The sequence below is a fragment of the Megalobrama amblycephala genome, linkage group LG2 (assembly GCF_018812025.1).
Source record: "Megalobrama amblycephala isolate DHTTF-2021 linkage group LG2, ASM1881202v1, whole genome shotgun sequence".
Classification (NCBI taxonomy): Eukaryota; Metazoa; Chordata; class Actinopteri; order Cypriniformes; family Xenocyprididae; genus Megalobrama; species Megalobrama amblycephala.
Window position 1 is genome coordinate 36340384 of NC_063045.1, and position 13008 is coordinate 36353391.

General features: G+C 44.1%; 1 protein-coding gene across 1 annotated transcript in view; it reads right to left on the reverse strand.

Annotated features, from left to right (window-relative positions):
* Positions 1-10951, reverse strand: part of LOC125257142 (fish-egg lectin-like) — a 28927-nt gene extending 17976 nt beyond the window's left edge. Inside the window, exons 1-3 of the mRNA XM_048173599.1 lie at positions 10828-10951; positions 10686-10747; positions 10301-10528 (exon numbers count right to left, since the gene is read on the reverse strand). Coding sequence (XP_048029556.1) covers positions 10301-10528; positions 10686-10747; positions 10828-10838 — 301 coding nt within the window. The 5' untranslated portion in view covers positions 10839-10951. The remainder of the gene's footprint in view (positions 1-10300; positions 10529-10685; positions 10748-10827) is intronic.
* Between the last annotated feature and the right edge of the window lie 2057 nt (positions 10952-13008).

Sequence of the window (13008 nt, forward strand, 5' to 3'; positions counted from 1 at the left end):
GCATCTCGCTGCATACGAGGATTCCATCGGCCTAGAGAAATTCATCCAGCTCTCCATCCGCTGCGCCACTCGTATGCAAGCGTGTCTTCAAGAACACCAGGGCCAGTCATTCTCCGATTCACTCCTCTGCCGGTCCGAACCCGTCAGCTCCCCAGAACCAGCCAATGAACCCATGGATGTTGAAAACTCTCGTCTCACCCCCACTGAACGAAGACGTCGGCTGACCCTGAATCTCTGTCTGTACTGCGGTACGCCGGGCATGTCATCTCCGCATGCCCCACGCGACCTCCTCGTCCCATGGTGAGTGCCATTCTTCCTTCAACTCATAAAATGAAACCACTCACCACTGTTGTCAATCTTACTGCTGCTGATACTTCACTTACAGTGGTGGCGCTCCTCGACTCAGGGTCAGCCGGCAACTTCATCTCCAGCGCCCTCTGCCGGCACCTCAGCCTCAAGACCTCTCCGTCTCCGACTATCTACCAGATCAGTTCCATAACGGGAAAACCTCTCAGCCATAAGCATGTCCGCCGTGTGGTAGGACCCCTTCAACTGCAAGTCGGACTTCTGCACGTTGAGAACATTCATCTGCTGGTTCTGGAGGATTCCACCGCTGACGTGGTTCCAGGGCGGCCCTGGTTGGAGCAGCACAACCCGACCATCTCCTGGAAGACCGGCGAAATCCTGAAGTGGGGCGAGGCCTGTTTCTCTCACTGCATCTCTGAACTTCCCGTTCCACAAGCTCCTTCCAAAGAACTTCCAGTCTGTGCAACCTCCATCGAGAGTCCAGTTGAGAAACGCTCCATCGACATCCCAGAGTGATACGCCCCCCTTCAGTGATGTCTTCTGCCCCCCAGAGAGCCTCTAAGCTGCCTCCACACCGGCCATGGGACTGTGCCATAGATCTGCTTCCGGGTGAACCAGTGCCTAAGGGTAAGATCTACCCTCTATCCATCCCGGAGGAGAAGGCCATGGAGGAGTACATCAAGGAGGCCCTCGACCAAGGATATATTCGTCCATCTACATCCCCTGCTGCATCCACCTTCTTCTTCGTGGCCAAAAAGGACGGAGGCTTGAGGCCCTGCATAGATTACCGCTCCCTCAACAAAATCACAGTGAAGTTCCGTTATCCCCTTCCTCTCGTCCCGGCGGCCCTGGAACATCTCCGTGGTGCCACTGTGTTCACGAAGCTGGACCTCCGCAGCGCGTATACCCTCATCCAGATACGCGAGGGGGACGAGTGGAAGACCGCCTTCATCACACCCACCGGCCACTACGAGTACCTCGTCATGCCGTATGGTCTGGTCAACGCCCCCTCCGTATTCCAGGACTTCATCCATGAGGTGCTCCGGGAGTTCCTCAACCGATTCGTACTGGTGTACATCGACGACATCCTCATATACTCCTGGAGCTTGGCCGAACATTGCCAACATGTTGCGGAGGTCCTCACCCGTCTTCGACAGTTCCATCTCTTCCTGAAAGCCGAAAAATGCTCGTTCCATCAGCCATCAGTACACTTCCTTGGTTACATCATCGACCACAGTGGCATCCGGATGGACGAGAGGAAGGTGGAATCCATCACCAACTGGCCAGAACCTACCACCATCAAAGAACTTCAAAGATTCCTGGGATTTGTTAACTTTTATCGCTGCCGCAAGAATTACAGCTCCATCACTCATCCTCTCACAAATCTGCTACGCCATCAGCCCAAGTCTCTGTCCTGATCACCAGCTGCCACCTACGCCTTCAATCTCCTAAAGGAAGCCTTCACCACCGCTCCCCTCCTCGTCCACACCGATCCAGAACTGCCCTTCATCGTGGAGGTGGACGCCTCCACCACCGGAGTGGGAGCGGTGCTGTCCCAGCAGCAGGGGACCCCAAACAAACTCCATCCATGTGCCTTCTTCTCCCGCAAGCTCAACCCGGCGGAAGTCAACTACAACATCGGTGACGGAGAACTTCTCGCAGTGAAGCTAGCCCTGGAAGAGTGGAGACATTGGTTGGTGGGAGCAAAACACCCTTTCCTGGTATTAACTGATCATAAGAACCTCGAATATCTCCGTGCTGCCAAGAGACTTAACCCTAGACAAGCCCGCTGGGCCATGTTTTTCTCCCGCTTCCACTTTACCATCTCCTACCGCCCTGGATCAAAAAATGTGAAAGCTGACGACCTCTCTCGTCTCCATGCTCCTGAAGAAAAATCTGAAGAACCTGAACCGATCATTCCAAGTTCCCTCATCGTAAGTCCCATCACGTGGTCGGAAGAGACCATTCCCTCCTCCAATGCCTCCACGAATCCTCCGCCAGGTTGTCCACCAGGCTTGCTTTTCATCACCCGGTCACGACGCACTCCAATCATCCACTCAGCCCACAGGTCACTTGGCACTGGTCACCTGGGGGTCAATGGAACCCTCTCGTTGCTAAAACAATGCTTCTGGTGGCCAAACATGGCGGCAGACGTCAGAAGGTACGTGCAGGGCTGCAGGGAGTGCGCCACCTCCAAGAGTTCACGTCATCTACCAGCCGGCAAGCTCCTTCCTCTGCCCATTCCAAATCAACCCTGGTCACACCTAGGAGTGGATTTCATCACCGACCTTCCAGCATCCGATGGATTCACCTGAATTCTGGTTGTCATCGACCGCTTCTCCAAGTCATGTCGTCTAATCCCTCTGAAAGGACTAACCACTGCTATGGAAACAGCTGAACTGTTATTCAACCATGTGTTCCGGTACTTCGGAATTCCTGAAGATATTGTTTCCGATAGAGGACCACAGTTCATTTCCCGTGTCTGGAAAGCCTTCCACTCGCTCCTAGGTGTGGCCGTCAGCTTAACATCTGGATACCACCCACAGTCGAACGGGCAGACGGAAAGGAAAATCCAGGAGATCGGCCGCTTCCTCCGTACCTTCTGTCATGACCACCAGAACTCTTGGAACCAGTACTTGGGTTGGGCCGAGTACGCACAGAACTCCCTACGTCAACCAACTACAGGACTCACACCTTTCCAGTGCGTACTCGGATACCAACCCCCACTGTTCCCCTGGGATGGGGAACCCTCCAACGTACCAGCTGTGGATTACTGGTTCCGAGAGAGCGAGAGGGTCTGGGACTCAGCACACCACCAGCTGCAACGAGCCCTGCGCAGACGCAGACTGACAGCCGACCTTCGCCATTCCGACACCCCAGTCTACCAGCCCAGACAGAAGGTCTGGCTGTCAACTAGGGACATCAAGCTGCGTCTGCCCTGCAGGAAGCTGAGTCCCAGGTTCATTGGCCAGGTTCATTCAAGATCATCAAGCAGATCAACCCGGTCACCTATCAGCTCCAACTCCCACCAGGTTACCACATTCACCCCACATTCCACGTCTCCTTACTTAAACCTCACCACCCTTCTGTCTCCTCTTCCACAGGGCCTGACGTGGCAGCCGCCGAACCCCCCCTTCCGCTCATCCTGGAGGACGGCACAGCATACGAGGTACACGAGATCTTGGACTCCCGACGCCGTGATGGTCAACTAGAGTACCTCGTAGACTGGGAAGGCTATGGCCCTGAGGAACGTCAGGCTCCACCATGCACCAATCACAACGCTCCCAATCACCGGAATACTAATCACCGTCACCTGCACATCATTATCCCCTTCATCACCACCAGTATATAGAGCACTCACACCCTGCACTCACTGTCCGGTCTCACTGAGCAATACTTACCCGTATGCTTACCTCAAGGACTCCTCGCTCGCTACTTACCTGTCTCCTGTGCAACCCGATCTTCCAGTGTGTTCCTCGTCTGTGTGTGAGTGCTCCTACGTCTCCTACGTTCTCAAGCTCCATTCAGTTCAAAGACTCCATCATCTGCAATCACAAAAGGACCGTAACTATCATCAGACATTACCATTGTTCATCTGTTCTACCCTGCTTTCCATATCTGCTCACTGGTTTCAAAATAAAGACTACTTGCCTTTGTACATCTGTGTCCGACCCCTCTGTGTCATAACCTTATGTCCTATAATAACCTTGTACAGAAGTATAATCTAAAGGGAGAAGAACATTTCTGGAAATACCTGCAAATTAGAAATTGTGTTTCTACAAAAATCCAGTACACGGACGGAAACCATATCTTGGACTTCCTAACACTGCCTCATTCCCAACAAAAAGCCTCTATATTCTACAGGATGACCAACCATGTGCTCAGCAATGTCTGGACAAATTTAAAGACAATATGGGAAAAGGACATTGGGGCTGTTATTGGGGACGAAGATTGGAAAAACATTTTGTCAGATGCAGGTAAATACGTAAGAGAAGCCAGAGGGCAATTTACACAGTACAAAGTTACACAGGTTCTATCTGACACCTCTTAAACTAAATAGAATGGGTCTGACAAATAATAATGCTTGTTGGAAATGTCAAAAAGACTGGGAAGATTTTTGGTCCTATGTGACGCTGTCTACCGATGTGACACAATAACTTTGACTTCTTATTATTTTGTATTACTTGTATGCAAGATCAGTGTTTTTTTTTTTTTCCTCTCTGTCCCTTTTTCCTCATTTAGTATTTGTTTATTTTTGTTGATTGCAACCACTATATATTTTGGCCCTATGTGAAATATTCACATCTGTAATCTGTGTTTTGCATGAATTTGTCATGTACCAGATGAAAATAATAAACTTGAATTATAAAAAAAAAAAGAATGAAAAATAAGGGTGGTACATATACTCCCTGTAAAATTCCTGTGCGCCTACAGAAATAAAATAAAATCATAAATAAAGCTTTCATAGGTTATATACAAATAATGAACAAAATATTCTAAAATAGTAACACATTTTTTAAACTTAAACTCTGAATTAATTCGAATGCTGTCACAGGCACGAGGGGCTACAAGTGAAAACAGACGCTCATTTAAGCTACTGTCGTCAGAAATAGGCTACAGAAATACAATCATAAAGTCAAAACTTTATTGGCAGGATCGGGCATTTGCAGTATTTAACCTACAGAATACAAACTTTCAGTAACAAAGTACAGAATATTAATTAGATAAAGAAATATGGGAAATGAAGGGGAAATAAAGCGAATAAATGTACAAATGTAACTAATAATAACATAAAAATATTAAATATAAAAATAAACGATAAGTGAATGGATTTAAAAGACTTGGATGGGATTAAAATGTACAACGTTTAAACATTTATTGATAAACTTTATTCGAATGCTGTCTAAGTAAGTAACAGCGCGCGACACATATAATATGCACTATGTTAATATAATAATTTCTTAATTCTGTTCTTTTTCTAAATTAAAAATAAATATTATTAGTCTCATCCATTTGTGATAGTTCCAGGTTGCCATGGTCACGCAGGTTGTTTACACATTTAAAGCATAGTTCACCCAAAAATGAAAATTTGATGTTTATCTGCTTACCCCCAGCGCATCCAAGATGTAGGTGTCTTTGTTTCTTCAGTAGATTTTTAACTGCAACCGCTGCCGTCTGTCAGTGGTATAATGCAAGTCAGCGGGAACTTGGACTATAAGAGTAAATAAAACACGACAGACAAAAACAGTATTTATATAATTTTTTACCTCTAATACACCACTATGTCCAACGGCATTCATCACTCGATTCGTTTGGTCTGATCGCGCTCTGACAACGGCAGTGATGTCTCGCTCCCATTGAAGTATATGCGCGAGACATCACTGCCGCTGTCAGAGCGCGATCAGACCAAACGAATCGAGTGATGAATGCCGTTGGACATAGTGGTGTATTAGAGGTAAAAAATTATATAAATACTGTTTTTGTCTGTCGTGTTTTATTTACTCTTATAGTCCAAGTTCCCGCTGACTTGCATTATACCACTGACAGACGGCAGCGGTTGCAGTTAAAAATCTACTGAAGAAACAAAGACACCTACATCTTGGATGCGCTGGGGGTAAGCAGATAAACATCAAATTTTCATTTTTGGGTGAACTATCCCTTTAACTTGTGGCCATGAGAAATAGATGTCGTTTCCTCAACATAATGAAGTCATGGCCACGAGAAAAATATCTCGTTCCCTCACCATATGATCTCGAGGCCACGACATAAGGATGTCGTTACCTCGACAAAATGATCTTGTAGCCACGAGTTATCACGTTCCCACAAATTAATATCTTGTGGCCACGACATGTTATTACGTTCCCACGAGTTTACATGTTGTGGCCACGACAAAACTAAATGAACCGAACATGTCCCCTCCCGGTCACCGTAGATTTGTGCCCCCTCAGTTTCAATTTTTCCCCCCCATTCACTCCCAATTTTATCCTTTAACGCGTGCGATCACACCGGTGTGATTAAACTTTCAGTGCGTCACTGCTAAATTCAAACCTCATTTCGCGCTGCTGGCGCTGAGCCAGAGATGGACGCGCTCTGTGCTTTTCATATTGTGACGTTTTGCACTTTCCCAGGAGAAACAAACAGGAGATGAGAATCCAGTTTGAAAGCACCCAACGGGCTGTGGTTTATTTCCTGAACGTTTACAAACTAAAACGCGGGTATCAGGAGGTATCTTAACTTCCCCAAAAATAACAAAACGCAGAAAGAGCTTGACGTAAAAAGCGTTCACGTCCTTGTAGAGCTCGTAATTACAGCTTGTAAGCTGGAAGTTTTCTAAAAGCTCCCACCAAAAGGACCAAAAGGCCGTGAACAGCTCCGAATATAACGTCACGTGTTGTCATTTCAAGATTCCGGTAAATACAAGGTGACGTGAATGCAGCTTAACGTTCAACTCAATTCTTCTTTACTCGCGCACTCTGTGTTTGCCCCTCCCTCCTAAAAGTGCGGTCACACTGCACTTTTCGTTCCATTCAAACGCATGCGAATGCGTCAGACCGGAAACGTAAGCTCGTGTGGAAAATTTCGCATTTCGCTGCGTTCCAAAGTTCAAGTTTGGTGAACTCTGACCTGCGAATTCGCATCACGTGAAGACGTGTGACTAGTAGAAGATCGATTCGTCATGGCATGACCTCTTGGCTGAATTAAAAGAATTTTATTTTTGCAGTAAAGTCGAGTAGGTTCTATATTTTTACATTTTAAATGTATTACTTTAAGTTATGTGTTGAATTCATGTTTATAAAAAAGACGCTGTAGACCGTGACATCATATCACGCCCGTTACAGCCATAGACATCATATAGGCTGTTTCTCAATATGCATTCTTCAGCGATCTTGCGTCCTTGTGTTCTTGCTCTACGTCATCATCAACCGTCGAAGTTCGTTCCAATACTCAAGAACGCAAGAACGGAGGACGCATGAAAGTACCCGGATGTGTTCTTGATATCGAGGATGCATCGAATGCAAACTTGAGGGAATGGAACCGCTAAAAATCCCAGAAGACGCTGCGGCGGTCGACGTACGGAAGCCTGTAAGCTTTAAAGTTCTCGTGAGTTTGCAGCTACAAGCTCGCAAATACGTGACGGCTCGTGACAGTAAACCGTTTGTTTTGCTTAATTTTAATAAAATGATAACCTGAAGAAAGCCTGCAGTATTTTTATTGGCATATAAAAAATAATCTGAACATTGACAAAGCATAACAGCCAAAGGCTACTCATTTTCATAAAATACACGCAGTGAAATAAAAAGATATAAAATTATATGAAAACAATGTCTATAATAATATGAACGATTTTTTTTTAATAGGTTATGACAATTGTTTGTGATGTTATGTTGTATTTATTGTGCATTAGCCACTTATAATATGCTGGGACGGTCAGTTGAGCAACAAGATCGCAGCACATCTCAATTCTCAAATGATGCGTTCTCTGTCCTCGCGTACTTCCGAGATCGTTCTTTCAAGGTCGCCTGGCAAGACCGGACTCCACGAGAACGCAAGTCCGTTCTCTGCGTTCTTGGAATTGAGAAACAGCCCTATTGGCCGCTGGGCGCTGAGATTTGCGGCCGCCTTAGACCGGTCGTACTGCGTCCCAATTCGCCTACTTATACTACGTCCTAAAAGCATTTACTGTTTTTGTAAAGAAAAAGTACATAGCTACTTTTGAGTGTGTAGCAGAAGAGTAGACATTTCGGAGAGAAATGTAGTCGCACGTTGATCTGCCAGTCATGGGTCTTTCATGTAGAGAACTCTCCTCATCTTTGCATAATGATGCATTTAAAAGTTAATGACCAAACGCATCGTTAAATTCACAATGCTGTTGCAGATTAAATATAATGTGGATAACATTTAATAAATATATTTTCTTCATGTTATTGATTATTAATTATTCAAGCCCCTTTATCTTAACCGCTCTGCTTAACCGTCGGACCTCGCAAGTGTTCCACGTAACTTACTATTCAGAAAGAAGTTCGAAAGCACTTGTTAGAATGAGCTCAATGCACGAAACTTAGCGTTAGGTAACGTTAAGTGCCTATTACCAACACAATCCAATCTGAATTTAATACATAGCCTACATTGTTCGACCGGACATAATAACTGTTATTTGTGTTTGTGCACGTGATATCAGGAAGCAATGTACATGACGGCAAAGCACAAATCGACTCCCACTTCTGCTAGTATTACTGAGATATCTTATTTTATCTCATTTTATATCTCATATCAGATATATAACTGTTAAGCCTACTATGAATATTAAAATACACTGAACAATGTGTCCTGTATCATAGCTACATGAATGACCTTTGGAACGCAGCAAAATGCGAAATTTTTCACACGAGCTTGCGTTTCCTGTCTGACGCATTCGCATGCGTTTGAATGAAAGTCAGTGGAACGAAAAGTGCAGTGTGACCATAGACAGTAAAAGAAATGGACACAGCGACCCCATTGGAACTCAATTGAGACAAGTGAAGCCCATTTTTAGCGATTTTTAGCACTTCCGTTTCTGACGCGCAGACTCAAACTAAGCTTGATGACGTCAGCAATCTGTCTGACAGATGTAAATCTTCTAGTAGCTGTGCGTGCAAACTGCCATCGTTAATCTTGCAGAGACGGCGAGCTTGAGCGGGGAGTTCTTTGGCGTGAGTGAGCAGGAGTAAGTATTCTGATTAATTATTTTGTATATTATTTTAAAATGTAACGCCAGTACGCCATATTAAGTTAATGCATACTATTGCCTGCGAGCTTCTCCTCCTGTCTGTATGGTAATTTCTCTACTGTGCGACAGAGAGTCGAGTGGTTATGGCGCAATCGTTAGCCTATTTTTACAAAAACTGTTTCTACGGGGCCATAATGTAACATAGAAGGTAATGGAGCCCTTTATACATTGTCGTGTATCTTTAGAAATAAATATTGGACAAATGGAGTCTTTAAACGCCTAAGATGCGTGCCGCCATCTTGTAGCAGAACTTCACTTGCGTTAGCATCCCATTGACTCCCATTCATTTTGGCGTCACTTTGACAGTGAATAACTTTACACTGACTCCCATTCATTTTGGCGTCACTTTGACAGTGAATAACTTTACATCTGAGGCGTTTAAAGACTCCATTTGTCCAATATTCATTTTGGCGTCAACTTCCGGTCGACTTCCTTGGGCACTGAGTGTGACCGCACCTTTAAAGGCAGCATTTCGCTACATTCCAAAGTTCAAGTTTGGTGAACTCTGACCTGCGAATTCGCATCACTTGAAGACATGCGACCAGTAGAAGATCGATTCCTCACGGCATGACCTCTTGGCTGAATTAAAAGAATTATATTTTTTGCAGTAAAGTAGAGTAGGTTCTATATTTTTACATTTTGAATGTATTGCTTTAAGTTATGGGTTGAATTCATGTTTATAAAAAAGACGTTGTAGACAGTGACGTCATATCATGACCGTTACAGCATGAAACGGTGCTTGAAAAGTGCAAAACCCAAAACCCTTTTGCTAATTTTATATTCTGAAAAATACTCAGTAACTTCACTGTAAAACACTGCACTGTCACCAAATTTAGTTCATACATCATACATCACTGTTCTCCTGCTGGTTAGGTACTACAACACTTGTTGGGCTCAACACTGGGCTCATCTGGTTTTCTGTCCGTGGTATGGTGTTCACGTTTGGTTCGTTAATAACACTGCGGGGGAATTTAATGCTCTAAAATATTGGTCACCTTAATATAGTAGGCTATTTAATATTATATGATATAATATTTAATGTATAATATACAAGCCCCCCCCCCCCCCAAGTATCTACATGCGGAACAGGACTGTAAAATAAAGTGCTACCAGAATGACAATAAGCTGATGTCATTGGTATTGTGATTTTAAAACAATGTCTCCAAACTAAAGTCACATACATTAATAAAAGATTAAACATATCTTATGATTTCTGTAGCTCTTCACCTCCAATCTGCACAAGGCTGCCACCCTGCACCTTGAAGATGTTGTTTGCTGTATCCACCCCAAACTGACCAGCAGGACCAACACTGAAGTGTTTTAGAGATGTAAAGACCTTTGTGAAGACGTTATTATTCAGGACGAAGACTTCATTTTGATTGTTCACTCCAACCACTGAGCCTGCCCCAGCGTCTATCTGCTTCAGGGTGCCACAAATCATTTCACAGTTTAAAGCTGTGAAAACATGGTGCAAAGTAATAAGTACAAACAGATACTTTTAAAAATGAATTAAATACTTTTATATTAAAATATAGCAAAAAAAAAATATTATTTTAAAATGGATTTTAATATATGTATATTTTTATGTTACCAAATCACATTAGTAGCTTACCCAGAGTGTGAATGAACTGGCAGCTGAAGAGTAGCAGGATGCTATGATACAGCTTCATTGCTCTGTTCATAACCAGAAATCATTCATTTAAGTGAGTAAAACATAATCAATATTAAAATAACAGTAATTAAATGAAGATAACCTTCTCTTCATAGATCAGAATTCAGCAGTCAGTGTCCTCTTCTGAGATACAGGTACTAGAAACTTGCATCCAATGTTTGCAAATGCTGTTGATAGAGCATTTATATAGCCAAAATTTGTTTCCTGATAAGCGAGGGGGTGGGGATGGGGTGATTCTACTTTGAAAAATCATGTCATGGTCATGAAGACCATCTATGAACTCACTGTGCACATGCAACCCTCTACACCCAGGTGAAAAAAGTACACTTCTATAATGTACTAAAAGTGCTCTATTTTTGCACACTAATTTTGTACTTAATATACTAAAAATTCTTCTTTAGTGCTTCTTAAGATAATCTTAAGAACATCTAAGTGTACTCAGCTGTGCAATTTTGAGACACCATGAGGTTCCAGTCCAGTCTTATTGGTAAAAATTATTTTATTATTTATTAGATTTAAATTAAAATATTCTCACAGTGAGACTTGGTGACCACAGGTAAAACCACATGGCTACTCACTACCACTGTCAAATGATATTATATTATATGTTATATAGGCAGTGTTGGGCATGTTACTTTAAAAAAGTAATTAGTTAGTTACTAGTTACTTCTTACAAACATAACTTGGATGCCCCCAATATTAAACATAAGACTAAAAATAAATTATTATTTGTTTAAGTAGACCTCAGAATCAGAATCAGAATCAGAAAGAGCTTTATTGCCAGGTATGTTGTTTACACATACTAGGAATTTGTTTTAGTGACAGAAGCTCCACAGTGCAACAGAGTAACAGCGACAAGACAAGACACATAATAAAAAGAATAAAATAATAATATACAAATTTACAAGATAGACAAAGTGCAAAAAAAGCAAAAGACAATATATATTATAGACAATTGTATGTACAATTATGTGTGCAAATTGAGATATAAATAAGTGTTTTAAGTAAATAATACGTAATAGTGTTGTGTGTTCCGTGTTTGTCAAGTGTTCATGAGATGGATTGCTTGAGGGAAGAAACTGTTCCTGTGTCTGGTCGTTCTGGTGCTCAGGGCTCTGTAGCGTCGACCGGATGGCAACAGTTCAAAGAGGGAGTGTGCTGGATGTGAGGGGTCCAGAGTGATCTTCTTTGCCCTTTTTCTCACTCTGGATAAGTACAGTTCTTGGAGAGTGGGGAGGGTTGTGCCAATGATTCGCTCAGCAGACCGGACTACCCTCTGTAGTCTTCTGAGGTCAGATTTGGTAGCTGAGCTGAACCAGACGGTAATTGAAGTGCAGAGGATGGATTCAATGATGGCAGAGTAGAACTGTTTCAGCAGCTCCTGTGGTAGGTTGAACTTCCTCAGCTGGCGAAGGAAGTACAACCTCTGCTGGGCCTTTTTCACAATGGACTCGATGTGGTTGTCCCACTTCAGGTCCTGGGAGATGGTGGTGCCCAGGAACCTGAATGACTCCACTGCAGTCACAGTGCTGTTCATGATGGTGAGTGGGGGGAGAGCAGGTGGGTTTTTCCTGAAGTCCACGATCATCTCCACTGTCTTGAGCGTGTTGAGCTCCAGGTTGTTAAGACTGCACCAGACAGCCAGCTGTTCAACCTCCAGTCTGTAAGCAGACTCGTCACCGTCCTGGATGAGGCCGATCAGTGTGGTGTCATCCGCAAACTTCAGGAGCTTGACAGAGGGGTCTTTAGAGGTGCAGTCGTTGGTGTAGAGGGAGAAGAGCAGTGGGGAGAGCACACAGCCCTGAGGGGCGCCGGTGCTGATGGTGAGGGTGCTGGATGAGAATTTCCCCAGCCTCACTAGCTGCTGCCTGTCTGTCAGGAAGCTGGTGATCCACTGACAGACAGAGGTGGGCACGGAGAGCTGAGTTAGTTTAGGCTGGAGGAGTGATGGGACAATGGTGTTAAAAGCAGAGCTGAAGTCCACAAACAGGATCCTCACATAAGTCCCTGGTCTGTCCAGATGCTGGAGAACATAATGCAGTCCCATATTGACTGCATCATCCACAGACCTGTTTGCTCGGTAAGCAAACTGCAGGGGGTCCAGTAAGGGTCCAGTGATGTCCTTCAGAAAAGCCAGAACCAGTCTTTCAAATGACTTCATGGCCACAGACGTTAGAGCCACAGGTCTGTAGTCATTTAGTCCAGTAATTTTGGGTTTCTTTGGGACAGGGATGATGGTGGAGCGTTTGAAGCATGAGGGGAC